Below are 27,705 nucleotides of genomic sequence, written 5' to 3' on the forward strand. Positions count from 1 at the left end.
CCATAATTAGACAAATTAGAATTGGGTGCACCTCTCCAGAAAAAGACAGACTTTGAGTTTCTCAATTCAAACCATGCACTAGTATTTTGAAATTATATGGTTGCGTTTAAAGGAGCATTCTGTCTTTTAAGTATAAAAAATGGCCATAGGCCTGAAATGAGGAAAAATGTGAGATACTTGAATTCCTTTGCTTGGGGCAGCAACTCACTCCCAACCTGCAGGGAGCATCCCACCGTTTCTCAGCAGAGAAACATGGACTCAGACCTCAGAGGTGCTGACTCTCATCTGCTTCACACTGCTGCAAACTGGCCCACTGCATGCTGAAGGTCACTCATCCACTATTCCTCCATGGTTAGGACCAAATCCACATTGCACCTCCTGAATTTGAGCTCGACAATCAGAGACAATCAGTCGGAGCGTCCTTTCTAGCATTCTTGAACAAACCTTTTTAAAAATGGGAACCACCATACTAGTCTGCCACTCCACAGGTACTATTACTTTCCTGCATGTTACATTGAAAAAGGCCAAAGCCTTCTCAGATGAATCTCATCCACACCTGCCGTCCCTCTCCTCAGAAATCAGCGAGAAATATGGTCAAGGCTTCCCACGAGCCTTCAGACTCTGTCTCCTCCTCCATAGGATATCCTCAAAGTGCTCGACAACATCCCCGGTCCAGGTCAGCAGTTCTTCACTCCAGCTGAACACAGAGCAAAGCCCAGCTTTCCCTTCCTGAGTCATCAGGATGATTTGCCAGAAAGTCCTTGTCCATGGCTTCCCCAAACTCCTCCTACACCCGGGTCTTTACATCTGCGACTACCAAAGCTGCAGCATTTCTAACCTCCTGGTACCTGTCTGCTGCCTCAGGAGCCCCCTGGGTCAATCAAGCCTGAACCATCACTATGTGTAGAGGTGATATAGGTATAGGTGTATATATACATATATATATACACATCTCCCTCAGGGGCCCTGGTTCCTTCCCCATCAGCAAGGTCACGTTCACATGGTGGCCCCACAGGAAATGTTTCATATATCTGAGATATAGTAACAGTAGTAATCTCTGCAAATCAAACCAAAAAAAAAGACACAACGTATCTGCCTGGAAGCTATTTGTTTCAACAATTCTTCCCTTTCCTTCACCATGTCAGCATTTTCTTCTTCTCCTTCATGTCTCTCAAGTTTCCATGACTTGCCACCCTCCTCCTCCTCAGCAACACACACACTCCAATCATTGTTTCCTCTGATCTGCCATCCGTTGTTGAATCCCCCTCCTCTCTGGCCTGCCCCTCCTTTTCCTCACACACACTCTCCCTGCCTGTATATCCCTCCTTCCACAGTTGTCCTCACATATTAGGTTCCTCACCCCCCCTCCTCGTCCTAAGAAGCAGAATTAGCCACTGGAATCTCATGCACTTGTTTCCTACGCTGCCCGAGAAAGAGCTGACGGCATGAAGGGACAACACAGAGAAAATGCAAAGAAGCACACAGAGAGGGATTAAGAGGAATCTGAAAAGTGTATGATAAAGAGGGAGCCTCTGAGGAGGATGAAGACGCTGAACATCAAGCCGCCTGCTGTTTGATGCAGCTACAGTGTGGGCATGTGGCTGCCTGTGCCGAGCATTTCCCTCTCCACTCCACAGCTGACTGGCGTGAGGTCTGCGCTCATGTCTGCACTCCGTGCTACTTTATTTATCTCTTCACAGTAACGTGAGCGTACTTTTATTTATTCCACCTCAAAGGGGACCTCTGTGTGTATTACTTTATGCTGGCTGACAGGCTGACATTTGGATTCTCTACTGGTCGAAGGATCTGGATCACTTCGATTCTCGTGAAGAACAGAGGAGACCAATGTGGTGCTCAGGTAAGATCAGCGTCGACTACTGAGCAGTGTGAAACCCCCCCCCACAACTTTGAGCATTCCTCCTTTGATCAGCTTAAATGAGCAAGAGAGGCAGATAAGCCAGAATCCCCCTCATTATTGCAATAATGTGAGCAGAAATAAAAGGCGAGTAACAGTCTTACATGAGTCTTTGAAGGTTTTCTCTCTTTGATGGAAGTTAGGGCAGTCTCTAACAAACATCAACACTCATAAGACTTTGACCTGGTCTGACTCCAAACCTTTCACATGCATAAATCAGTCACAGAAGAAGGTAGAAAGTTCATGCTTAAATAAAGAGGGCAAATTCCTGACCACACTGTTCCGTCTTTAGCATCATAATAAGACAGAGGAGTTTGGAGAAATAATGAGCAAACGTGTGATAAAGTGCAAGGACGTTTTCTGATCATTAGAGTAGCTGCGTGCACGTCCACAAAACCTCAGGATGGATGCTGGAAATGAAAAAATCAATAACAAGAAAGAAATGTTATCTGAGGAAGACGCTGAAGAAGTTAGTTGACAGGTTGCTTATGAGATTAAAGTGTGAGTGCAGTATGTGGGTACTCCTTGTGTGGCAGTGTCAACATAAACACAATTTCTGATTTCTGCACGTTGATTAGTTTGAAGTTATTTGACATGTTTTATAACTTTTCTAAGATTATCTGCTGTCAGTTTTTGTTGACACTGCCATAAAAGTATTAATTTAAATATTAAATATTTACATTGAGAGGTGTGTTTCTAATATTTCAGCCATCATATTAAAAAACACCTTTCGATATAATGCACAGCAACAACAGCACCCATTAAGTAACCTCAATAAAGGACATAAAGAAGAATTATTGCTTCTCCGACAGTGTCAACAAAAACTATGAGCTTATAAACTTTGTAACAGTAGGTTACATATCAGTAAGAGAAGTGTCTCGTTAAATAGATATTCATAGAGAGTTCGTGTTAAATCATGACCAGTCCCTTGCTAAAAAAAGCTCACTGTTACGTACAGCACAAGTGTCGGTGAACTACTTACCTCTTCACTGCACGGAGACATGTGTTTAGTACAGTGTGTGTATTTACGTGCGTGTGTATTTATGTAAAGTTCAAGCTCGTCATTCCCAGTCACCTATTTTAACCTCTGAGGTTCAGTAAACAGCCTGCACTGCTCTGAGCCTGCACTGCCGCCACTCTGTCAGATAGATTTATAGCCAAACACAGCTGGCTGCTTTTTAGTTAGCGTGCTTGGACCCTTAACTTCAGTCTGTAAATGGACTCTCTGACCACAAAACAAAACAGCAGTAGTAAAACCACTTTAAAAAACACTTAAAAAAAACACAACATGGAGTTACGGCATAATATTGTTAAAGTTTTCTCAAGAAGTGCTTAAAGTTGAGTGTTTCGTGTTTTTCTGTTTGACCACTTTAACCTGTAAGTGGCCGATTTAACACACGCTTAAGGCCGTTTCATCAGTCTTACACATCAAATGAAGACTTAATTAAATGTTGGCAGGAACTCACTAACGATCAGGGCTAAAATTAGAGCTCAACAAGCCTGTTGACACAGTTATGGCCTCCTGGGGGGAGATGAGAGAATGATAGGGTGGTTGAAGTTACACTCACCACACACACACGCACGCTACTTACAATGCGGATATAAACGTCAACCATTATATCTGTATATTTTGGGGATACTTTTCTGTGCAAGAGAAAGGAAAGGTATACTTTTGTGTAACAAGAGGAATGTAATGCCACCCCTGCTTCATATCCTCTGTGACTCACTGTGACTCACCGGAGAGCATCAGCACACATTAAAACGCTTTCCAAAAAAGAACATTTGAATTTTTATGCTTCACAGGCAGAGTCTATATTCCAAAACCACAGATTCCCTCTGCAAATATTTAAGAGGGAATTGAATTGATGAATAAATTGTTGTTCAATTATCAAACTAGACTATTGTATGCTTCACTTTGAAATATCACACCGCGTGTATTAAACCATAAGAGCCTAGTCCAAAACTAAACTACTTAACTTAACTAAAAGCTAAATGAGTTTCAACGATATACCCAATAAAGTGAAACTAAAATATTTAGACTCTTTACAAAAAACACAGTTTTCCTTTTTAGAGATGAGGTAGAAACCACTTGAAAAAATTAGTAAGTGGGCCTATAAAACCTAATATAACACCAGTTACTCTTAGCATTAATTATAAACTTGACTTTTCCTGAATTAAATTCGTTTTTTGTGCTGTGGCTCAAGCAAACGCACAGCTTCTTCTCTGTTACATGAATACTTTAACGTCCATTTCAACAGAAGGACAACCGACCAACAATGTGATACATCACGTCACTTATAATTATATATAATATGTATATTCTCATTCTCTCACTAAACCTGAGCAAAATAAGGTAATCTATACAATCAAATCTTCACACTCAATCAATAATCTTACACTAATATAAATAAAATACTTTTTTTAATCTAATAATAACCAATACAACTCTGCCTCACCCTGCACACGGATGTTTAGATCATATACTGAACTGTGCATGGTGCTAAAATTAAGTATATTATCCACTTTGTTTAACTGCAAAAAGGAGCCCAGTAAATTTATTAATATTCATAATTAAAGTCATTATTTTCTGACTTTAGCCTGTTTGACCTTACAGATTTGAATGTACTGTTACACAAATAGGTGGCAGTCTAACATTTAACCATAAAAACAATACTAATAACTTCTCCTCCTGCATGTATAAAGGCATGATGTTGTGGTTTTGCATATATTTGAATGGTAAAACTCATTTCAGCTTATTCTTTCAATGTCACTAATTACGTGTGCTGTATTCTATCAACCTTTTTTTCCTCTCTGAGAAGCAGCAAAGTGTTTTAACAAGTGAGCAACTTAAAGTCTTATCATGCACCCCACCCCCCGAGAGACACACATACACACATGCAGGATGGTGTGTCACCCGAGCCCGGCGGTTTGGTTTCAGTTTCCCATGGTGACATCCATTAAAGTCATGCTGTGTCTGCCCCTTCACCCTCAGACAGCCACATTAGCACCTGGCCCATTGGCCACAACAATACACCTGCCTGCATTATTCAGCCCGACTCAACTAATGAGGAAACCTTATCTCACACACACACACACACACACACACCCTGTCCTAGGTTCACACAAGCTTGAACACACACACACAGGCTGATTTACAGTATGTATTCGTTGTTATGATAACATACTATTTACATTACGTAGAAGATCACTTCATAATTCATAGAGCTGGAGGTCATGTGACCGGGAAAGACTTTGATGAAGTCTTTCATACACATTAGTGCAGGGTTCCACTTTGAATATGTCATTCTGGTAAATAGTTCAGACGTACATGCGGTGGGCTTAGTTTTTGGAGCTCATTCGTCACTCTCGGCATGTCAAACATCTGTCAGCATCCTCCTTCATCCTGCTCTCCAACACATTATACTTTCATTCCCAGAAAGTCTGCATTAACCTCAATCTGTCCTCCCCTCTCTCCCTCCAACGCTTCAAGGAGAGTCTTGAGCTGTCAGTCTCCATCTCCACCTCTGTGTCTGATTTTTCTCTTCAACACACTTGTCTGGGAAGGCAAATACAGCGTGAACTCGGTCAGCATTTTCAAAATGTACCACTGCTCTTTGAGTTAACAGCCTAACACTCGGGCAGAGAGGGTGACCAGAGCAGATTTCTTGCCTCATACGCAGGGAGAGGATGTTGTGTGAGACATTAACGCACTGAAGACATGTTTCAGATGCGGTCGGTATGAAGCACGAGGCGGAGTATGGAGTGAGACAGGGAGGGAGAAAAAAAAACGTCAATAGTAAACAGCGGAGAAAGGGTGACAGAGAGAAAGGCAGAGCAGAACCGACAGCAGCATTATCACTCTGCCTCCTGATTCAAACACCCCGAGAAAACGCTCAGCACCGGCTGCTCTCATTGGCCGGAGCATCCAGCCAATCACAGCTCAGAAATGCAAGGTGCCTTTAGGTTATACCCAACCCCAAAATATGAGAGAGAGTGAGAAAGAGAGAGCGAGAGTGAATGAGAGAGAGGGAGAGAGAGAGAGGCATGCTGTGGTGCAGAGGTTCCTACAGTGAGGCAGGGCTCCATCTCAGCTGTATTCTCTGGTGTTCCTCCTGCTGGTGTGAATATATAACAGTGAATAAATTACAGGCTTCCTTTGCAGCAGACTGAGTGCATGTTGTGTTGCAGTCAGAGCTGCTGTTGTGCTCCTCCTCTGGCAACAGCTGGCCCCTGAACAAGAGACGTGTGCTGAGATCTGAAGGAGAAACATCTCATGTGGACAAGGCGAGCAGGCGAGGAGACACATCGTAGGGATGCAAAGTGAAGGTTGTGATGCCCGGACGTCTTTTCCACATTGACTTTTAAGAGCCAGAAGAGTTGAGGCACTTGAGGCTTGAGTCACGCCAGTAGCCGATCGAGGGAGAGAAGTGTCGAGCAAGAAGATAACGTGGGAAAGAGAAGTTGACAGTGGAAGGATACAGGATGATCTTGGGTAAGACAGCAAGAGAAAGATTTTCTCTCTTTGCTTCTATTGATCCGATTGATTTGTTTCTTTACAGTTACATTCCTCCTCTGTCAAGGTGATCGCTCCCCTCTGGCATAAAGTTTTTGGCTGTATGTGCCACTGTCTCTGACTTAGATGGTTCTCAGATAATCTGTTCACTTTTTTTTTGTGTAGTCATGATTAGAAAAAAAACAACCGGTGCATAATGGAAGGGGTGCTCTCTTTGGAAAAACCTTCAAGGATCATGTGAGCTAAAACATTTGTGTGCTCATGAATCGTGCAGTCATTCACTATGATTCTGATATTTTGCTTTTCTTAGAAGAAGAGACAGAGATTATCCCTCTGACAATGTCTGAGACTCTCACACAGGAGGACAGAAAATGCCAAAAGATGAAGATAAAGATCAGCGTCAGATTCAATTATTTAGACAATTTAGGAAAATTGGAAGAGGAGGAGGTTATATTTCATTTTATGTGCTCTAACCTAACCCTCAGTCAAGGCACTTCTTGATTATAGTGTAACTTTGGTGCGTTATAGGATCAGTCATCTCAGTTTCTCGCTGCCTAAAATACGAGCGCAGTCACCGCTGACAGGATGCAAGACTCCACGTCATTCATCGATGCAATCGGGCGCCTCGTCAACAAGCTTCATTATGAAGCAGAATCAGGAAGAATCAGCAAATCAGAAACCTCTCAGCTCATTTGTTCATTTTGTACAAGACTAGTTTCCTAATCAGTCTACTTCCTCTACTCTGTCTGTCATTCACTCAGTTTTCATACATGGCTCCAACACGCTGTATCTACTCAAGGGACGAGGGAGACATGCGCACACGCATCTGCACATGACTGCCTGTCAGATTTTTGTGTCCTATTTGCACGTTTACAATACACAAGATAAGACAGAAGAGGACAGAAATCTGCAAGAGTTAAAACGCTCAAAAGGCTCCTTACCAAACCTATTCAAATAAAATAGATTATAAAGGACGGACACACTGATTTACATATATTTATATGCTAATTATGTTTTGTTAAAAAGCTTTTATGGTATCCAGTTTAATTATGGTGATGTTTATTACTGCAGGATATTACAGAAGTAGCTGCTGTTGTTCAGTTTTATTAAATGAAACAAACAAGGAGACATTGTTGCCGGATCTTTTTTAAAGACTAAAAATGCTGTTTCTTCTCATCAATGTGGCGCAGTCGTATACAGTAGACTTCAGACTTCACCCTTTTGTTTTTACATGCTCTGTTTCAACATTTTATCTTGGCTTTTCTCCAATATTAATGCTTACTTTTAGGCTTAAATTTTAATAACCGCAATGACCTTGTTCCATGTACATGTGTGTTGACTAAATATTTGACTACTTTATTTTTGTTTGCTCGCTCTTGCCCCTGCTCGAGTCTCCCTGAGATCTAAGAGTGAGTTTGAGCTTGTGGTAATCCCTCCCCGGAGCTGAAGCTTTAACTCTGTGCTTTAAAACTGTGTGCATAAGACACTAAACACACTGACACAAGATCACAACAACACCGGGTGATAGATAGTTTTATATACTGTATTAGTTTCCTTTTACTGAGATAGAGATGTAAGTGCTGAGACCAAAATAGTTTCCATGAAAGGCGATGACAGTTGACAAGAAAAGATTGATGGACAAGCACAGTGGGAAGCACTCCTCTCCTCTCTGTTTGTTCATCACCACAAGCGGCTCCATCCACCGCCACCGCCATCTAAATACTGCATTTATTTGAACGAAAGGCAACATTCAAACATGTTGACACAATCAGCAGTGGAGTATGACCACACTGCGATAAAGCTGCCTCATCCACCTCCATGCAGGGCAGTGCAGGATGCAGTTTAGTACCTCGTGTGATTTTAATGATGAATATTTCAGGCTCAGACGTTTGAGGTCTTTATTTATTTAAAAAAAATATGGGCCAAGGCTTCTTCTAGTCTGACGCAAAGTCCTCACTCAGCACTATGAAAAAACACAGATGCCTTGCATCACTGTTCACTCAACCAGCATGAAATAATCCATAAATGTGTGTGCGTGTGTGTGTGTGTGTGTGCATACAGCCAGAACACACACACACACACACACACAATCACCACTCATCAATGTCCTCCAAAAGATTCACAGGTGCACGTTGTCCGCAATAAACAACAGCATGACCTTTAAATCGAGGCATTGCAGCGAGGGACGACAAGTATTGACATTTAATACGGAGAAATGTGCCTGTCACTCTGTGTGTTTGACAAAATGACGTGCTCTTCGTACGTCTGTGAAGTCTGAAACAATTGTACTGAACAAAACCAGCCCCGGTAAGCAAAGAGGAGACGTTTAAACAAAGGTGGTGTGAAGGTCTGTACTTACAGCATATATACAGTCTGACCCCAGAAGAAATTTGTTGCCTATTTAAATGCCTAAAACGACTTATGTTTAATGTTTACGTGACACAGACCTCAGGTGATCTGGTGAATTATGACTCTCATGTGTAAAGTAAAGAATGTGACTTTTATTGGCAACCCAAAACGTTTTATGGAGGAGCTTGTGGTGGACAAACCACGTGACTTGGACTGCCAACGGTCAACATCAACCATTAATCGGTTCTTCCTTCATCTTAACCGGGTATTTCTTCTTTTAATTGTTCTTAACGCGTTCTTTCCATCCACTCGACGCTGAGATCAGACTACATGATATCAGTCCTCAAATGGTTCAACCCAACAGACGGTGCGGTGTCAGGAACAGATTGAATGTTGAGAAAAGAGACAGAGAGACAATTGCTCGCTTTATCCTGTGTAGTTTGCCGTAGTGGAAGACAGCCAATTGAGCATCTGGGGAACCTGGGGGGGGGGATGTCACAGCAAAAAAACACCAGCAAGAAACTGCTGGCTTTCTCTCACCTAATGCTGTGTGCTGAAAACACAAAGCACCCCTCCATCCCCAACTTTAGAGAAAGAGGCGGTGCTGTCAGGTGGAACTGGGGGGAATTGGTCCGCCGCCACTCCTTTTCAGTTACCTACAGTACGCACGTCACGCGAGTGGTTAAAGATAGCAGGCTATGTTTGGTCACAACAAGGTGTGGTCTACTCTGACTTTCGGCCAAGTCACGACATCTTTAGTGGAGAACATAAATGTCTGACCAAAACCTTACTTATACTTATTCAGACATTTTCCTCCTACACTACAAATTTCAGCCCACGGTGGGTTCAAAGTCACCAAGTTCATGAAACCATGATCTTTCTTCTCCGATGGTTTTTGAGATATTTTGTCTTAGCGACGACAGGACTATATGTTATGATTTTCTATAGCAAACTATGTCTATCATAAAATGTTCATATATGTTGTTTTGTCATTTAATTTTGAGGACTTGTTGGTGATTATAAAAATAGAAGGCCTGTGTCGTTTACTGGTTTCAAGGATCAGATGTCAAGGGTCTCTTTGTTGTTTACCGTTTATCGTCCTGAAGTTATGCAGACCACAGCTGAGCCAGCAGCCTGACTCTTACCCTGCATAACCCTTCGCATGTTGTTTCAAGACCAAGCTATAGCATAAAACCACGCTCCAATCAGCTCCCAAAATACAACCTGTAATTTCCTAGTCTGCAGTAAAAAACAACATGCTATATGCAATTCATATATCCTGTTTTTGTTCTATTTTGAACATCCAACATGCTCTTTGCCTTTGGGTTTTTTCTTTAGTGCATAAAATCATATGCATGCACCTGGCTTCTGTACGTCTGATGCCATTGTTGCATACGTGTGCTCGGTGACATGTGCCTTTGTGTGCTTGTGTGCTCGCTTTGAGTACTTTACATGCTCAGGTTTCTGTCGGTCCGTATCTGCAGTGGCGTGCTCTTCCAGCTCCCGGCAGGTGGGTAAATGGTTTGACAAACAGAATAACAATGTGGGGCAGGGCTGCTGGTCATTTTGACATGGTCAGACCAATGTTACTCTGCTCCGGTGTGGTTTCATAAAGGCTGTACTCTCTGTTTGCCTCAAACTGTGCTACATCATGACTGCAGAGTAATGAAAGAGAAAGTTGGCAGCCAGCTACAGGATGTTCCAACACCTCCCTAAAGAGCTGAGAGGAGCTGCAGATAGGCAGATGTCCGTGAGTCTCTTTTGGAAACAAATCTCTCCAGGAGCCGGCATGTTAACATTCACTGCACAGGACTCAGAGGAACAGATGGATTATGACATTATATCTATATCTCATAAAGGCACAAATCTTTTGTGAGCACAAGTAATCTTTAATTTTTGTCTATTATAACTACTGGCTTTGGATATTTAGGAAAAAGAACAACATGAACAATGTGGACTGGGACATAAAAAGCTGCTATCTACAGCTTTCCAAGAAAAAGTCCAGAACAGAAACTACTGAGAGGGAAGGTTGAGTTAAGACAAGATGTAGATGAAGGTACAATTACATACAAAGCTACCAGAAAGCAGCAAATGGGCATGAATATACATCTCTCTATACTGTGTATGCTTCAGTTTGGGCTTTTGAAAGTTGTGAAATGATTATGGGTCTGTTGAACCATCCATCTACCTCAACGTTTTCCATTGCTCCCATCATTATTACTGTGGCCTCTAGAGGTCTTTGTCAATACTAAGATCTCTGCACGTGGCCCATTGACTGGCAGTCAAATTCACATGAATAACACAAGGCAAAGTTTTATTAAGTTGGGAGCTCACCTGGTAAAGTGTGTGTACCATAGACAAAGGCTGAGTCCCTGGTTTGAATTCAGTCAGTTGCCCTTTGCTACATGTCATCTCCTCTCTTTCATTTTTTCCCCACTCTCCTGTCTATCTTAACTTCTACTACGAACACACATCAAGTCCGATCAAAAGTAAACACAGACAGCTGCCGGAAATCCAATTAATCCAAAAAATATCGCTGCTTTTATTCTTGCTTGCCCCCTTGACTCAAAGCCTGTGGAAACATCTTTATAAAAATCAGCTTGTCTCACATGATGAAAACGCAGATTAGTGCGCACCCTGACTCGAAACCAAACAAACTGACAGCAACACACAAACAAAAAGGGACCTCACGACCCACATTTCCAACTCCATGTCTCAGGATTTTGTGTGTGTACACTTGAAACAAGACATGACATGTAGACAACCTGCGGGGAGGGCAACAAAATAACCCAAAATTGTTCATGCACGTATGACATTTTGCATGTGACAGTTAACCCTTACAAGCAGCTGTGCTGCCTGGACTGCTTTCATCACTTTGACAGCGTTATCGTGAGATTTTTTTGACACGTGTGCAGTACAGTGTGTCACATGCTGCAGTTTAACAGCTTTCTTCAGTCTTCTGTGCATTAACCTGCAGGTTAACATGCCTCTTTACCTCCTCTGGTCACCTTGGACTCACCTCAAAACATGCGGCTCCCTCCCCCTCCTAAATGCTTTCCTTCCCTTTCCACATCATCTCCCCTCCTCGTCCAGACCTCTTTTCCTCGCTCAATCGACTCCATCCACTCCGCCCCGCTGCCATTATTTCCTACCGAGCTCCTCTTTACTCATCATCTCCAGTTTCTTCAATCAGGAGGTTTTTTTTTACCTCCTCGTGGTGTGTCATAATCACCACGGAAAGACAAGACAGAATATTTCATGAGAAATTGTTAGCAGAGAAAAGTCCAAACACTGCAATGTACAACGATCATTGCATGATGATTTTAATTTTAATGAGAGCAGTGCAGAATCTGCAGAAATAAAAGTCTTATTTAATTACAAATACTGCATGAAATCAGAGAGCGGGGCTGCGGAAGGACTAGCTGATCTCGAGAGCACTGCATAAAACCAGACACACACACACACACATTTCCAGTGAAAGAGGACTTCTGAGAGTTCCCTCTGAGGTGGCATTTAAGCCTGGCCACTGGGGCGCAAAGCATCTATCATTAAAACAAAGTGCAGACTGAAATCAACTGTGCTCTCCTCCTTCAGCAGCACTCAGTGCTCCTTCTCACCACCTCCTTCTCCTCACTGTCCAGATCTCTCACACAGACAAACACAACATTAATCAGTGTTGAGCCAGTAAGTTACTCCTTTCAGAGCATCGTTCATTCGGACTACAAAGGTTTGTGTGAGTGTGTGTGTGTTGTCGTCTGCTTAGGTTGGAATAGCCGCCTTTGACTTGAGGGTAAGCTGAGCTGCAGTAAATTGGATTTCATGCTCAGTCCTTCACAGTAGCAGTATGCGACACTAAGACAGAGCCATCCACCCCCCCCACACTCCCTTCCTGCAATCACGACAAAGTTAGCACTCCGTTTCTTCAAAGGTTAGACCCTCGAACACAGTTGCATTACATTTTACACCAACATGGAAAGAGAGCTGACGCAAACAAATCATTTCAGGTATTTATTTAGCGAGGGAAACTGGTTATTATGTCGCCTAATGCTGAAATGTTGCAGCTCAGCATTCCTGCCACAAAACAAGAAACAGGAGTCATAAATCATTTGAACAGAACAGATCATCAATATACTAACGGTGTCATCTGCCACCAAACTTGCACAAAATGTGTGTGTGTTGGGGGGGGGACACACAAAGAGCGCGGTGGATCCAGTGGTTTTCGGGTTAACGGAGCGGCTGCCACCACCACAGAGTTGTCCCTGTGTGCTGCAGTGACAGTGTGTGTGTGGGGGGGTGGGTTTTGTCAGGGGAAGGCTGGCTAATCTGCCACAGAAGCTCATTTCAGAGCCTTCTGTGCACAGCAGCCCATTTAGATGCAGATGTGAGGCAGCTGGCGTCATGTGTCAAGCCGGTCCTCTTGAGTGTGGAGGAGAGGGGCCCTGGAACTAAAGGTAGCTGCATTTTTTTTTGGGGAGTTTTTATTTCTATTTATTTATTTATTTATATTTTCTGGTGGTACCCTGCAGTGCTTCAGCCTCTCATCAGACAGTCATTCTGTTAGACAGCATGTCATCTCAGTCTCCTGTCCCCCCCCCAACCTTCCCTCCTGGTCCTCATGGTGGAGCACAAAGATGGAGGCAGGCGGGGAATACAGAGAGGCTCCAGCGGCGTCAGTGACATTGACATTACCTCTGTGATCATTAAACCTAAATTGGCTAAATGAATTGCCAATTTGAGAGGCCTTAGTCACAGCATATTGGTGTGTGCATGCCTGTGTGCTCACAGGGTTTGTGAAATCTACTGTGACGATAAGATTCTGTCTCTGGTTGTCTTGTTTTTTTTGCCGCCCCCCTCCTCACCTCTGCATCTCTTCATTTCTGTTCAACTACCTCTCTCTCTCTCACAATCTACAGAAAAAAAAATTCAATAAGCTATTACACAGCCATTGATCTTTTTTCTCACCCAAACATTTGCATTAGAAAAAAAAAAAGGGCAGTAAGATGAGGGGCTGGGTGAGACAGCGCTGTCTGTTCGTTTTAGTTTAGGAGAAAGGAGCAATAGATGCTGAGGCTTGGATTTATAGAGTTTGGCAGCACTTTAACACTTTAACACTCCTCAGAATGTGTCCAATCAATGGGCTCCCTCCCTGCGTGGTCGCTGTTGAAGAGACGTAGCGTTCACTTATCTGATGTCATTGTAAATCACTCAGGGGGAGGGTAGGTCAGGGGGACGCCGCTGCTGCTGCCACGCTCACGCCACATCGAGCTGATGTGGGATGGTGCAGAAAACGACCCTGGAAACAATGTGTGCCAACGTCGTGAATACATCGCTCCATTGTGAGCGTCTGCACGGCGAAATGCAGATAATATAACGGCAGACGTGCTTTGACCTTTAATTTGTAATGTGCCGTAAAATGAGCTGCAGATTATTACCAGAAGTGTGTCAGGAATACGCTTCACTAACCAGACTCATAACAAGTATCTTTGTAGCTAAAGCCTGATAAAGCTTACTCCTCTGTGCCACGGAGCTCGATTGTTGCCCAGAAACTATTAAAAACACATCAAAAGGCAGGCGCCCAGTAGCTCATGAGTCCTTACCCTTTTTCCCTCTTTCTCTCCCCCAGTTTCCTGTCTATTGTCAACTATTCCTACCAAAATAAAGGCAACAAAAGGCCAAAAATTACAAAAAAAAAGACATATCAATGGGCCACACCATTGTACAAGGTGACATGTACCTTTACTACCATGCCCACTAGTTTGTTTTACTCACTGTGCTATAAATTCTTAGAAAATGTGAATTAATCCACGACTGAAAATAGTCCCGCTGTTTCTGAAAAATGATTTTGAGCCCATTTTTAAAAAATTTGCATCCTCAGTAGGACGACGGGTTGGCAAGGTCGAAAAATATCGAAAGATGGACTGACAATGTTTTCAGCTCAGGTCAGCATAAATATAGAATATCACCACCCTTTAATGTTTGAACACAGGAATAAAACAAAACATTTTTTTTTACCAAATCTTCATCTTGCTGTTGCGCGCACTTGTTCCTTCATGACATCTGGTGTTGAGCGTTCACGCATTCCTACATGTTCGTATGTCGGTGTGAACTAAGGTGTGTTATTACTGCTGGTTTTTCACTCAGCACAAATCTTGCTGTGGTTGGTTTTGGGAGAGGTGATAATGGACGCCATGTGAGCTGTGGGATTCATGGCATGTCTGAAGGACATTTAAACCAATGACCTCCGCTTCTATATCTTATTTCCCACCCTCCCTCGCTCGTTTAACTCCCCGTTTGCAAAAGCAGACAGACACAAATGACAATTGCTACAGCTGAGCTTCAGCTGCCACACACTCCCAAGGACTGAAATGGTCTGAAGAGGAATGCCAGAAGGAGAGACTTTCCCCTCCATCTATTTCTGATCCTGACAGCACATTCTTTACGTCTCCCCTGCTGTCAGTGAAAGGAGCCTCCTCTGCTGTTCCCTAAAATAGCCCTTTCTTCTTCCTCGTCCTGACAAGTGACCAGTTCTTCTTTTCAAATGTAACCAAATTGTTAAGTAGTCGTCACAAAGCGGTGGCAATAAAGGATGATGATTGCACATAATCTCAGGAGAAAAGATTATACAAATTCTGCCCGCGTAGTCGGATTGAGGCTGAAGCACTCAGCTGGTTTTATGCTAAAGAGACGAATAACTACGAGAAGCAGAAAGTGGAAAAAAGAGAGAGAGAGAGCAAAACAGAAAAAGATGAGGAGGAGGAACAAAACATCTAGAAGGAGCGGTGCTGAGAGTGAGGAGAAGTACAGGCTGAGGCAGGCAGAGAGAATAAGGGACCATGAAATGGGGATAGAAAAACTCGGCGCTCGGTGAGAGAGCGAGACAGTGGGGAGAAATGGAGAAAAGGCGGATATCTGCAGCACCCCAGCTGTGAGGCTTAAGGAGCTTACCCTCCTGCCCATCACAGAAGACTCCTCAAGTGCAGGAATTCGCTGCTGATGAGCTACTGAGAAAGGAGCAGAGAGAGAGGAGATGTTTGGGTGGGTAGAGGGGCTCAATATGGGAATGTGACGCAGAAGATCGAATGTTTAGATTTAGAAAAAGAGGAGCGTTGCATTCATTCAAACGGCGAAAGAACCTGTTCTACACCAGCCACTTATTCTGATGTGATGACAGAAATACTCAAAGAGTTAGACAAGAAGATCGATACCACTCTCATGTCTGTACGGTAATTATATAGCAATCGGATGGTTTATAGCAGTCAGATGTCAGTGATCTTTAGAGGTGCCAATCTGTGGATTTTGTTACACCAAACCAGGCTGTTTCCTCCCTGTTTCCAGTCTCTAATAAACCTGCAGTGATTTAATATTATCCTCTATGAGAGGAACACTTGATCAGCTGTGTTATTCATAGGCTCTGATACCTTTTTTTTGTCTCTAATTTCCCTGTTTTTGCATCCACCACAGGAAGCGTAAACCGACCGGGGCCGGTCCCTGCCTTCCTCAGGAGCCCGCCTGTCATCCCAGCCCCGCTGGACATGAAGCCCTTTCTCCAGTTCCCCCTGGAGTCACCTCACCCGGCCAGCATCGGCCTCTTCCACAACTTTAATACAGTGAGTACTACACCGGCGCTCTTACCTGCAAACGAGCATGCGTACACACACACGTGCGTTCGCATTGTGTCTGGGATTTGTTATCGTCTTGTTTTACCTAACAGGAGACAGAGCTGGTATTCAGCTGCGGTTTTTGGAGCGTTGCCTCCTGGGCGAAGACAAGTGATGAAGTGCTGAGGATTTATACTGTATAATCCAAAATGATAAGGTGACAGCTGTTTACTTTTTATTCAGCAGAGCGAGTTTCAGCATAATTGAGAAAACGCCCGGGGCGACTGTTTTACTGCAATAAAATGAGTTACAGCTAATCAATTGTATAAGAGGCACAGGCTGTTTTCTCTACACTCAGCATTTTCTGTGGCTCCTTCTCATTTCCAGATTGGGTTTCATGTGAAGGTCAGCGTGGCGACAAACAGCACACACACACACACACACAAGCGCGCACATACACACACATTATCGTCTAGCTCATCTTCATGCGCTCAGGCGAAATGACCCTTCCGCAGGTTAATGATTCATCCTGCTTCAGTGAGGACATTGAGTACGGCCACTAATGCCAGAGCACCTTAATCCAAATAACCCTCTGTACGCACTGTAAAATTCAAACAAGTCTACAACAACACAGAAGTCTGGGAGTCCTCATTCAAAGACTGATAAGTCTGCTCATCTTTGGATGCTGAAAGGACACAGGGAAAGGTGAAGCTACAAAAAGAAAAACTTGATTACTGTGTTTACTGTTTCAAACATAGTTATGTTCCAGTTCGGGTAGAAATATTTGCTTCTCTGGAGAGCTCAGTGCAGGTCTGACTCACCAGGATTACAGGTAATTTTCAGACACTTTAAGGTTCTCAGGAGTATACTGTAGATCTCACCTTCCCGTATTGAGACATAAGCTGCACAGCGAGGCTCAGGGAAAGAATGAGCCTCTGCCACTCGGCTGATTTGTAACTCTCCAGAGGAAAATTATTTTTCTGTAAGGCTAAAGTCTAACGTACACGTTATCAGTCTCTGTGTCGGTTCGGAAAAGAAATACTACTTCAAAGCTAGATTTGTCATTATATCAAAGCCGTTTTGATGCTATTTATAGTCTTTCAGCACTACCCATTTAATATATTTCTAGTCTGTAAAAGTTCCTTTATGCTGCACGCTCATCGCCTCAGCTTCTCTAACTGGGTGAACAGTTGTCAAAGAGTCTTCTTTATTAAACAACTAAAGTGATGAATCATCTCAGCCCATAGTTTAAGTGCACTGTAAACAGAAAAAGGAGTTGGTCTTCCTCTTTTTCCCCCCAAGTCGTAACCTCCATGGCTGGGAAATGAAGCCAAAACCTGTAAACCACCGAGCGGCCGCTTGAGTCCATAAGTCCCCATGTTAAAATGTCCAACTTCACAGCAGAAATAAACATGATGGCCAGCCTGGTACAAAAAAACAGTTTTAGTCTCTATAGCTGTAGCTGTGCCCACCATGATCCACGTCTCTGCCGATTTTTAGATCACGAGGCAGGATAGCTAACATGGCGGCCCGCCAGAGCCACATATTTTGAGCTTGGTTATGTCACGTGTATGCCATTCTTTAAAGCAGGGGTCTCCAAACTACACATCCGGCCCGCCTAAACAATTGGAGTGGCCCACTTAATGATCCCAAACAATCCCTCTTTTCAAAATTGCATTTTCCTATTATAAAATATCCACACTTAATGATTAAGCTTGGCATTCTAATTAAAATCTACCTTATTTACAAACTATTTACAGTACTAGCTAATTTTCATCCCCTCGTGGGACCTCTCCCCAGCGCTGGCTGGCCTCCGCGGGCGCACTTCCTCCGCGGTGGTTCGCCGCGACCGGCTTTGGGTCGGCTTGGAAAGGCTCAGGGGCGAAGGTGGCTTACGGCTCCTACCTTGAGCTTTACAGCGCCCTCCTGCCTGGACTACGCCACTTCCCGGAGCCGTGGACTTAGTGCTCGCTGCGCCCTCTCCGCGACTGTCGAATCGCAATTTATCGCAACTTTCACTTCCTCCCGCAACAAAATCGCAACAAAAATGTAAAAAGCACCACAATTTTTTTGAAAACCTCATGCAACATCAGGCAATTAGGCCGCAACTATTTAAAAAAAGGCCATTGAAATCCTGGTGGGACTGATATCATTTCCGGTTATAGACTGACCCCGGCCCCACATCACTGAAAGGCAAGTTGACATGGCCCGCACCGAAAAAAGTTTGGGGACCCCTGCTTTAAAGTGGTTTCATCTCTCTCAAGTTGTGTTTGCTGCCGCCAGTGTTCAACAACATGTCCTGTCACCACCAAATCAACCAAGACTGGATTATAACATCTGAAATTTGAAAACGTGGGATCAAAGATATCTTACACCATGTAACAGATTCGATTATTTAAGAATGGAGATGCAAATAAACTAAACTGAGGTAAACATGTGGCACACAGTGTAGATTTCTGGTGCAACAAAAGCTCGATTGTTTGAAGGAGGCGAAATTGAAAGAGGAGACAGAAAGTGGACTAATAGGTTAATGAGGGTATAACAGTCAGGTCACGTATAGACAGACATCCTGATGAGAACAGGTGGTGAAAGAATGGCAGCAGCAGACACACAGTGATGGGAAACACAGACAGAGAGATCAACATGACATGACAACACACAGACAATGACACTTTCACAACAACCCCAACAACCCTTACCCATGCACAATGTTGCGGCAGGGAAGCAAATGCACAGATGTAAACGAACAAATTTGGAGGTCTCCGCACAAAACAAGAGACAGGGAGCAAAATAAAGCAGGCTAAAATCTATAAATATTTCCAACAATGCAATCAAACAGGGTTTAAGCTTTCAGACCAATTATACTATTTCCCCTTGGTGCTCGGGGCTTCAGAGTGTAAACAGTCTCTCATTTGGCAGCATACGTTCACAGTCTGTCTGCGCGGAGAGATGAGAGGCTGCGTAAAAACCGCAGTGTACTTTCGGCTGCCTAATGAGGGCAACACCCAGCGCTGTGGTTGATGAACCCTGCCAGAGGGTCACAGAGCTCACACGAGTCCATTCGAGTTTACAGAAATGATGGTGGGAAACATTTCATTCAAGAGAATGACGTGGCATATACAGTATCTGTGCCTAATCTGACAATGGTTGGTACTTTTAGCCCAGTGTTAATTTAAGATAATTAAAGTTTGATGTTCCATTGTTTTTCTCTGCTGTTTAATCTCTCTAAATATTTTAATTACAGTCTGTTTTCTGATGGATTTCTGGATGAAGTAATTTGCTTGCATATTTCCAATGACGTCCATAAATCTAATACTCAGTTGTTGTTTTGTAAGTACCAGCAGCATATCTTTTAAAAGTAAACCCAGACTTGTCTGTATTCCATTTGGTTGATTTCACTGTGTTGCAGTTTCAGTACATTTCTGTACTGATTATTTAAATTGCGAAACTCAATTTCCCTGCAGCAGAATTAGATTTCTTTTTTTCCACTACAAGGACCTAATGTTCCCACAGCAGCTATAAGGCAGAGATTTCTCTAAAACACATTTGATATCTTATCAAGGTACTTCACGTAAAACGTCTCGATTGTTTTATGTGATGCTCTCGTTGGGGAAAAAGCAGAGGTTGTTGTAGCGCACAAACAGAGTACAAATCTTTGGAGTTAGAGAGTCTGTAATTAGGCTCCTCTAACACCAGCATGAATTAAAAGCGTTTGAACGTCACCCAAGAACTCAGGCACAGACAGCAGCACCAGCTGCTGCCGAGGAAACACACACCCTCCTGTCCACATCAATCACCGCTCTCTCTTCAATTCACTCTTTTTTATCTCCCCAGATTTCTCCCCCTTGAGCAGCTCCCTGTGTCATTCACCTGCACTTTTTTCTTTAAAACCTTTTTCTCTCATCCGTGTTCACTGGACTGCGTTTAGCCGCAGAAAAAAAAAACCAGAAACACCGTCCTCCTGAGCTCCTCCTGTGTTGCTGAATCTTTGATGTGACCTCTTGGGTTGTCTCTTCTCAGATGGACCCCGTCCAGAAGGCTGTGATGACGCACACCTTCGGGCCACCTATGGTGAAGACAAAGCGGCCAATCATCTCCTGCAACGTCTGTCAAATACGTTTCAACTCAGAGGTGAGAATTCTTGAATAGTTTTATAGACAATATCCGACTAATCGATTTTTCACTAAACCCCTCCCCCAAACAGTGACTGTCCAATCAGCCAGGGCAGTAGTTTGACTGAAACATGGTATTTAAAGAGTATGAAGGGTCTTTTATAGTCTTTCCAAAACCAAAAGCACAGAAGCACAAGTGTAAGAAATTCATTGAACCATCTCAGGATCTGCCCCTGCCTATCTCAGCGTCTTACTAAAGGCTCACGTCCCGACCAGGGCGTTACGCTCCGCTCATACAAACCGTCTAGTTGTACCCTCGCCTCTCGCAAAGCGAGGTCACTCTAAACTCTTCTCTGTGGTCGTCCCCAAATGGTGGAATGACCTACCAACGGCTACTAGAACAGCAACATCCCTTTCTACCTTTAAAAAACTTGTAAAAACCTTTCTCTTTCGAGAATGCTTCCCTGCCTAACAAAACTAACAACTACTCTGTGCTCCTTTACACCTTTCTCAGCTTATGTCCTCCTCTGTAAGTCGCTTTGGATAAAAGCGTCTGCTAAATGCAATGTAATGTAATGTAATGAACAGTGTGTCTATGTCCTCACTAACCACTAACTTTGTGGGCTTACGGGTTAAGCCTAAACTCCCCAATCTTTTCACACAGTGAAAGAGTTTAGGCTTACATCAGCAACTCTGTCCTGCTCTTCACTGTACTCGGGGAAGTTGCAGTGCTGCAGTCCTGGACAAAGTTGATCATCAACTGTGAGAATGCTAATTGTTTTGCCTGGCACTCTCTGGTTTAGTATTATATCATGGATGCAGACATCAAATACATATTTAAAAATCTGTTTTTAAATCTAATCAGCAAGAAATGTTAAAAAAAGTTAGGTGGAGCAGCATTTTGAATTCAATAACCTTAACTTCTCCTCACTGGGCTGCATTTTGAGAAATCCTCCTCTGACTGAACCAGCTAGACTTTTTCAAACGGATACAATTCTGGTAATAAAAATACATCTCTGGCAGTTTGTGATACTAAAGTTGCAATGCCTTATACAACCACTATGCTTAAATCTCTTCACAGCCCAGCACCTTTCTTCACGGCCTGACCGGAGGCAGTTGTTATTTCAGCAGGCAAAATCAATGCAACCTGCAGGCTGGAAACTAGAAGCCTGCTTTTTTGTTTGACAGGCATCGCTGCATTCACAGGGGAGGATGGAGCTTAGTAATCAGTCCGACAGCCCTGCACCTGCACTCCAGACACATTAAATCTTGACCCAAAACTAGCCAGTTATTGACTGTACAGCTGGATCGGGTTTTAGAGTCCACTCTGATGAGGTTTTAATGGAGGAGTGTGAGACTTATGCGGGTGAACGACAGCTATCGCAAGCTTGTCCTCGGATCTACCTCAAAGCTGATAGCGCACATTTTCTGCATTTCACTCCTCGAGTCAGAGACGGCGCTTCGCCAACATGAGGCAGAGCAGCTGAAAAAAAAAAAGGAGTGATGAAACTCTAGAGGAATGGTTTGAGTGTCCCCAATAAAGAGGCAGTTATGTTAACTGAAGTTGAAAAGCAAATAACTCATAATGTTGGACATCCAAAACCGGCTATTGGGTGATATGATTTATCTGTTACGAGTGTGGTACTCAGCCTTTTACGGTGTGTTTGTGCACCAGAAATATGTCGATGCTCTCAGTCTTTTCTCTTTGGAGAAATAAGAAATATACAGTACGTTTTTCTCATCATGCTGCATTTGTACGCCTAACTCAAATGATCCTGCAAGAAAGCAATAATTTATAGACTTCTTTTAGAAGTGAAATGATCCGCGATCTTTAACCTGAACATGAGTAGAAATCAAACAAAAGCCACCAGACATATAAGCCCAGCTAAAAATATAAATGCATTCCAGTGATGAAGCGTTAAATACTTGTACTCTAAATGCAGTGGTGTGTAAAGGACACAGTCCGGGAGGGAGTCACTTGAAACTTGTGTAACACTGTCCTGTTCTCTCTGTGAGGGGCCGCTTAATTATATCTCCCCTGCTCAGACCTGCATGTTCTCACTTGAACGTGGGGTACATGGGAGTGTGAGCAGCATACAGTAGAGAGGAAGGAGGGGGGCTTTTATTTACTACAGCATGTTCATTATTGACATGTATGATAATGCATGTGGGAAACCGGTGTCAGGCGTTGTGTTTCGTGGTGAGAACTCTGAGCCACCTGTTCGTCCCCGCATGCTGTTTTACTTGTAAGCCACGGTGTGCATCTGCTCTGCTGCTGCTGCAGCGCTACAGCATTTTCCACAGTAACCCGAGAGACTGGGAGCTTAAAGCACGGTGGACATTCTTTAATAATGAAGGAATACTCTGCTTACAGTACAGTACTTGGCTTACTCACGCTGGCTGCGCCGCGCCGCAGTTCAGAGGCAGACAAACACTCATCATTTTTCATTAAGTTTCCCTCAGGTCACGTGCCAACAAAGTGCATTAATAATGCCAACATCATGTTTATGTCTCGGGGGTGGAAAGTGGGAGTTCTTGAGTACTTTTGTTTGGACGTGTTAGATTGATTGGTAGATCATTCAGAGGCAGGTGCATCTCGCCGCTACTACGCCGTAAGTCGCACGTGTTTGTAATTATTAACATTGCGATTCATTTAAGGCCACAGAGGACAGATTAGCCTGCCAGTGTTTAGCTCAGCTCTGCTGCAAGGCTGACGTCACACCATGCTGCATTAGCCATCGTCACCACTGCAGTACCACACTGGACACCTCTCTCCTTTTTTTTTTTTTTTTTTTTTTGCTTCTCTCTCACTCTCTCTCTCATCTTCTCAGGCCCACAACAAACCCTTGTTTCATTCATATCCTCTGTCTGTTCAGTGACTTAGTTTGCTCTCCATTTTCACCGTCAGTTTTCATGTTTCTGCTTCTCCCTCTGTGGGGGTATACTGTATCATCTGTCCCCTCTCTCTCTCTCTCTCTTTCTCTCCATCTCTCCAGCTTCTTCCCACCCCCTCTTCCTGTCACTGCTGCCAGTGCTCGTACAGTAGATTTGGCTGCTAGACGCTCTCTCTCTCTCTCTGCTTTCTGTAGATAGATAAAACATCAAAGCACATCCTGCTTAGAGAAAAAAAAAAGGATTTCAGGGACATTCACTTGCTCTCATTTTCTCTTTCTTAAACCCCATCTCTGCCTCTTCATTCATCTTAATCTCCCTTTCCATAGGCTCCTTCTCTGCTCCTCTCAGTCCATTTCACCTAGTATGCCGAACGTCATTTATATTTTATCATTATTCACTTTTCCCTTTCAACCCCAAACATCGGATGCCTTAATCTCTTTTACATCCTATTGTCTCTGTTGCATCCCACCTCCAAAGGCTGTCAAGCTTTTCATGCTCGAATTGATGGCACACTTTCATCGATTCCTTAAGACGTGACACTGAAGGTCACGGGGAGAGTGGAAGTATCAAAGCAGAAAGAAAACATTTGGGAGTTGCAGAAATGGAGAGGAAAGTACAACGTAAAGACGGAAGTGCGAACTGCAAAGACAAGAAGGAGCTTTGAGCATTTCTGCCTTTCGAGCACTCTGCTGTCATTTGTTCACAGAGTTGTTGGGCTTCATCTCCTTGTCTAATTGCGGTTCTTTGGGTAGCAGCAGCCATCGGAGTTGGGTTACATAGGCAGAGCTATATCTGCCTTTCTGTCATCACCAATCAGGATGAGTGCTATATGGGTAACTATCATTGGCAGTTAATACCTCAGGCTTACAATGGCATCCTGAACACGTCCCAGCGGTCCACTTGCCTCAGTGAAGCATCCCACCCCGCAGAGCCCCCAACATGTACCTGTCACACTCCTTATGTGGGTCTCTCAGCCTTGTTATTGACATAATGCAATGTCTCTAATCCCAGCAGGTCTCACCTTGTGCATACACATGCACATAGAGTCACACACACAATATTGTATTACTGTATTAGTGAGTATCTCACAGGAACTATATTTGTACCCCAACACCTCACTCTTTCCTGACAGCAACATGGATATCTTGACTTGGAGGGTAACACTGATTTCCCAGCCCAGTATCTCAAGGAGTTATTTCTACATTGGACATTTCCGCACATCAAGATTCATATCCAAGTGCCAGCGTTGAGTGCCAGTGCAGGAGGTAGTGAGTTCTTTGTGCAGCACGGCAGAAAGTGATGTATAGCGTACAAAGTGACAGATTTTCATGTACAGGAAAGAGTCAGCGCCCCAGGATATTTGTCAAAACCTAACCCCCGTGCTTCAGTTGCACAATCTTAGCCGCATAGTTTATTTTCCATAACCGAGATCTCTCCCTGATCATAACCATTTTGCAGTCGCCAGGTGCAGAGGGCAACTACAAAGCATCTATTTTTCTGGAAGCATTTTTCATTAACAATCGGCTGTCAGCACTAGGCTCCTGAAAAATGGGCTTTTATTTTCATGAAAATCTTAAGGATTATAACGTCAGCCTGTAGCTTGTCTCGCATTACCTTGACCTGAACTCTGATGAACTGAAACCCAAACTCGACAGGACCTAATGAAATGTCCACTCCTTTTCATATTTCCCATTTCCAGAGTTTAAACTGATCCTCTTAACGGTAATCACACAAGGACAAGCAGGCAAAACACACACTCGTGGACACACTTTTTTTTTTTTTCCTCTCAGTAGCTGACTGTCAACTGTCACTGGTCGCCCACAGCCCATTTCAGATAATCCCACCACTCAATAATCATCATCAGCTCAGCGGGCCAGTTCGGTGATTACACCGGTTGTGAAGGAAGACGAGAATATACTAGGGGCTAATCTTCCTCCGACAGCCTAATCAGCACATCAGACCCACAAACCATCAGCTCAACAACCATTTACTGTAATGTCGAGAAAACTCAGGGTGCCGGAATATATTTCAGGATTGGTGAGTAGATACTGGAGCTTTATATAGTTTCATAAATCTATTAACACAAGAAAGTCTACAGAGCGCCCTTGGTTAGAAACAATCTCTCAGTAGTCGAGTTCATGCTACATTAAGACACATCCACATCTCGGAGCCAGCAATCAAAACCACAATCTTCAACTGATGGTCTCTCGATAGCTTAACTGAAGATACTGTGGGTGCCTTGGTCACAGATATCTCATCATGTTGTTGTGGGAAAGGAAAGCAACACTCTTTTCACTCTCATTTTCAAGGGATTTGAGGCACCTTTCTGGTCACAACCACATTTCTCACATCTCTATGCTACTCTCAACAGCAAAGCAGAGGTAAACCAGTGTCAAGACGTTTATGTTTTGAAGGCAGAAGATTTAAATGGGTGCCAGATTTGGTGTGACTTGAACATCAACAACTGTTTCTCCAGATAAATCCACTGATCTTACTGGCTCTTCGTCTGAAGCTTATGTGATTATTAATCGAATATAGTTAGGCTAACCCTTTGATATGTCTTGTTGTTCTGCCAGAGCCAAGCAGAGGCCCACTATAAGGGGAACCGCCATGCTCGGAGGGTGAAGGGTATCGAGACATCCAAGACAGCTCGTCTCCAAGATGGCGATAAGCAGCACCCTCCCCCAACTGCTTCGCCTACCCCACCAGGCCCCTCGCCATCCAGCCCTGAGCCTGATCCTAATAAGCAGGGTGAGCATCACCTGTGACATATGATGTTACACACACGCGCACAAAAATCTGTCACAGAACGGCACAGATGCACACCACAGCTGTTGTGTGAAGTGATAGGATGGAAACTAACCAGAGGAGAGTTGCTGTCGACTGAGAAATGTAGCATTGCTACGATTCTTGCAGGACAGATGAGAGTTAAACATTCATTCCCTCCGATCTACACATCAAAAGATTTAAGGTTTCATCACACAGCTGAATGTTGAGGCGAACTGCAACAATAAGAACAGTAAAAACAGTCGTCAGTCACTAATCCTGACCTGGCAAAGGTGTCACCACAAAGCCAGATCTGCTGATGGACCGGCTGTATGCTGTATGACTTTCAAGTGATAGAAAAGCGACCTAGTTTCAACATTTTTATATCATGATCATCATGGCTTTCCACAAATTATTTACTAACCTGAAACCTATTTACTTTTTGCAGATGACACCCAATCCTGTCCCAACTTTAACAAGTCACCTCTGACCCCTACCCACCTTCCAACGCTCACCCTCAGCTCAGCAGACGCAGAGTGCCCCCTCTTGTCTTCTGTCAGCACGCCTTTGCCATCCTCTCCCACCGCCGCCCTCAGCAGCCCCCCTGCAGATCCGACAGCGGCCGGTCTTCCTGACACCCCATCCCCAGCACCAAGCCCTTCTTCAGGAGAGTCGGAGGAAGAGAAAGCCAAGAAGCTTCTCTACTGTTCCCTGTGCAAAGTAGCCGTTAATTCCCTCTCACAACTGGAGGCACATAACAAAGGTAACTCCAACACAGAGTACATAACACTGCAGAGTATGGGATGTAGAGAAATGTCTATAAACAACAGCATTTTGCCATATTCACACTTATAAGTAACTCCATATTCAGTCAATTCAGTACTTTTAAGTATAAAAAAAGGTGCATTAGTGCCACTTAGTGGTAAGAATGGCAGGTTAAAATATGTATAGTTTCTGATGCTGACGCAAACCTCACCTCCTACCACCTACACAAAATATTGTCACACTCATTTAATGCAGCTTTTTTTATTTAAACTTTCTAACAACCATGCACTAGTTCAGCATACTGTACAATCCATGCACCACAAGGTGCTTTTTAGTAGCTGTTGTGGAGATTTCTGTCATATCACATTATACTCATGGAGTTCACCAAAATGTCACAGCCCTGCAGATGTTCAGATTTCCATTTTAATGAACACTGTTGGTTTAAAAGCTGAGGCTCAAAGTTAATTCCTGATCTTGGAAACAGCAATTGAGAACATAATCTCACCACAGAGTCTATTTAGTATATTCAGTCCACTCAACAAGGCCTTGATTAGTGTTGTAGATTATACCTTGTCTTTTTATTGTGTCTAGGTACCAAACACAAAACCATTCTGGAGGCTCGGAGTGGACTGGGACCCATTAAAGCATACCCGCGACTGGGTCCTAAACCCAGCCCAGAGCAAGGAGGGGAGCTGTCCTCTGACCCCAACACTCAGGAACGCACCTTCCACTGTGAGATCTGCAACGTCAGAGTCAACTCAGAGCTGCAGCTTAAACAGGTGAGACACAAAG

At 43.6% G+C, this 27,705-nt stretch overlaps 1 protein-coding gene across 5 annotated transcripts in view; it reads left to right on the forward strand.

The window, feature by feature from the left end:
• Nucleotides 1–1,363: 1,363 nt before the first annotated feature.
• The window catches only part of LOC104931964 (zinc finger protein 385A), a 28,727-nt gene continuing 2,385 nt past the window's right edge, over nt 1,364–27,705 (forward strand). The window contains exons 1-7 of one of the 5 annotated variants that reach the window (XM_027278994.1): nt 1,365–1,858; nt 6,104–6,407; nt 16,239–16,384; nt 20,396–20,506; nt 25,959–26,133; nt 26,597–26,911; nt 27,505–27,692. In XM_027278994.1, coding sequence (XP_027134795.1) covers nt 6,398–6,407; nt 16,239–16,384; nt 20,396–20,506; nt 25,959–26,133; nt 26,597–26,911; nt 27,505–27,692 — 945 coding nt within the window. In that variant the 5' untranslated portion in view covers nt 1,365–1,858; nt 6,104–6,397. Of the gene's footprint in view, nt 1,859–5,950; nt 6,408–15,839; nt 16,001–16,238; nt 16,385–18,786; nt 18,804–20,395; nt 20,507–25,958; nt 26,134–26,596; nt 26,912–27,504; nt 27,693–27,705 lie in introns of those variants that run through there. The other 4 variants (XM_019271689.2, XM_019271694.2, XM_019271702.2 and 1 more) reach the window with 4 other exon arrangements.

Source organism: Larimichthys crocea, chromosome VI (genome assembly GCF_000972845.2).
Source record: "Larimichthys crocea isolate SSNF chromosome VI, L_crocea_2.0, whole genome shotgun sequence".
Classification (NCBI taxonomy): Eukaryota; Metazoa; Chordata; class Actinopteri; family Sciaenidae; genus Larimichthys; species Larimichthys crocea.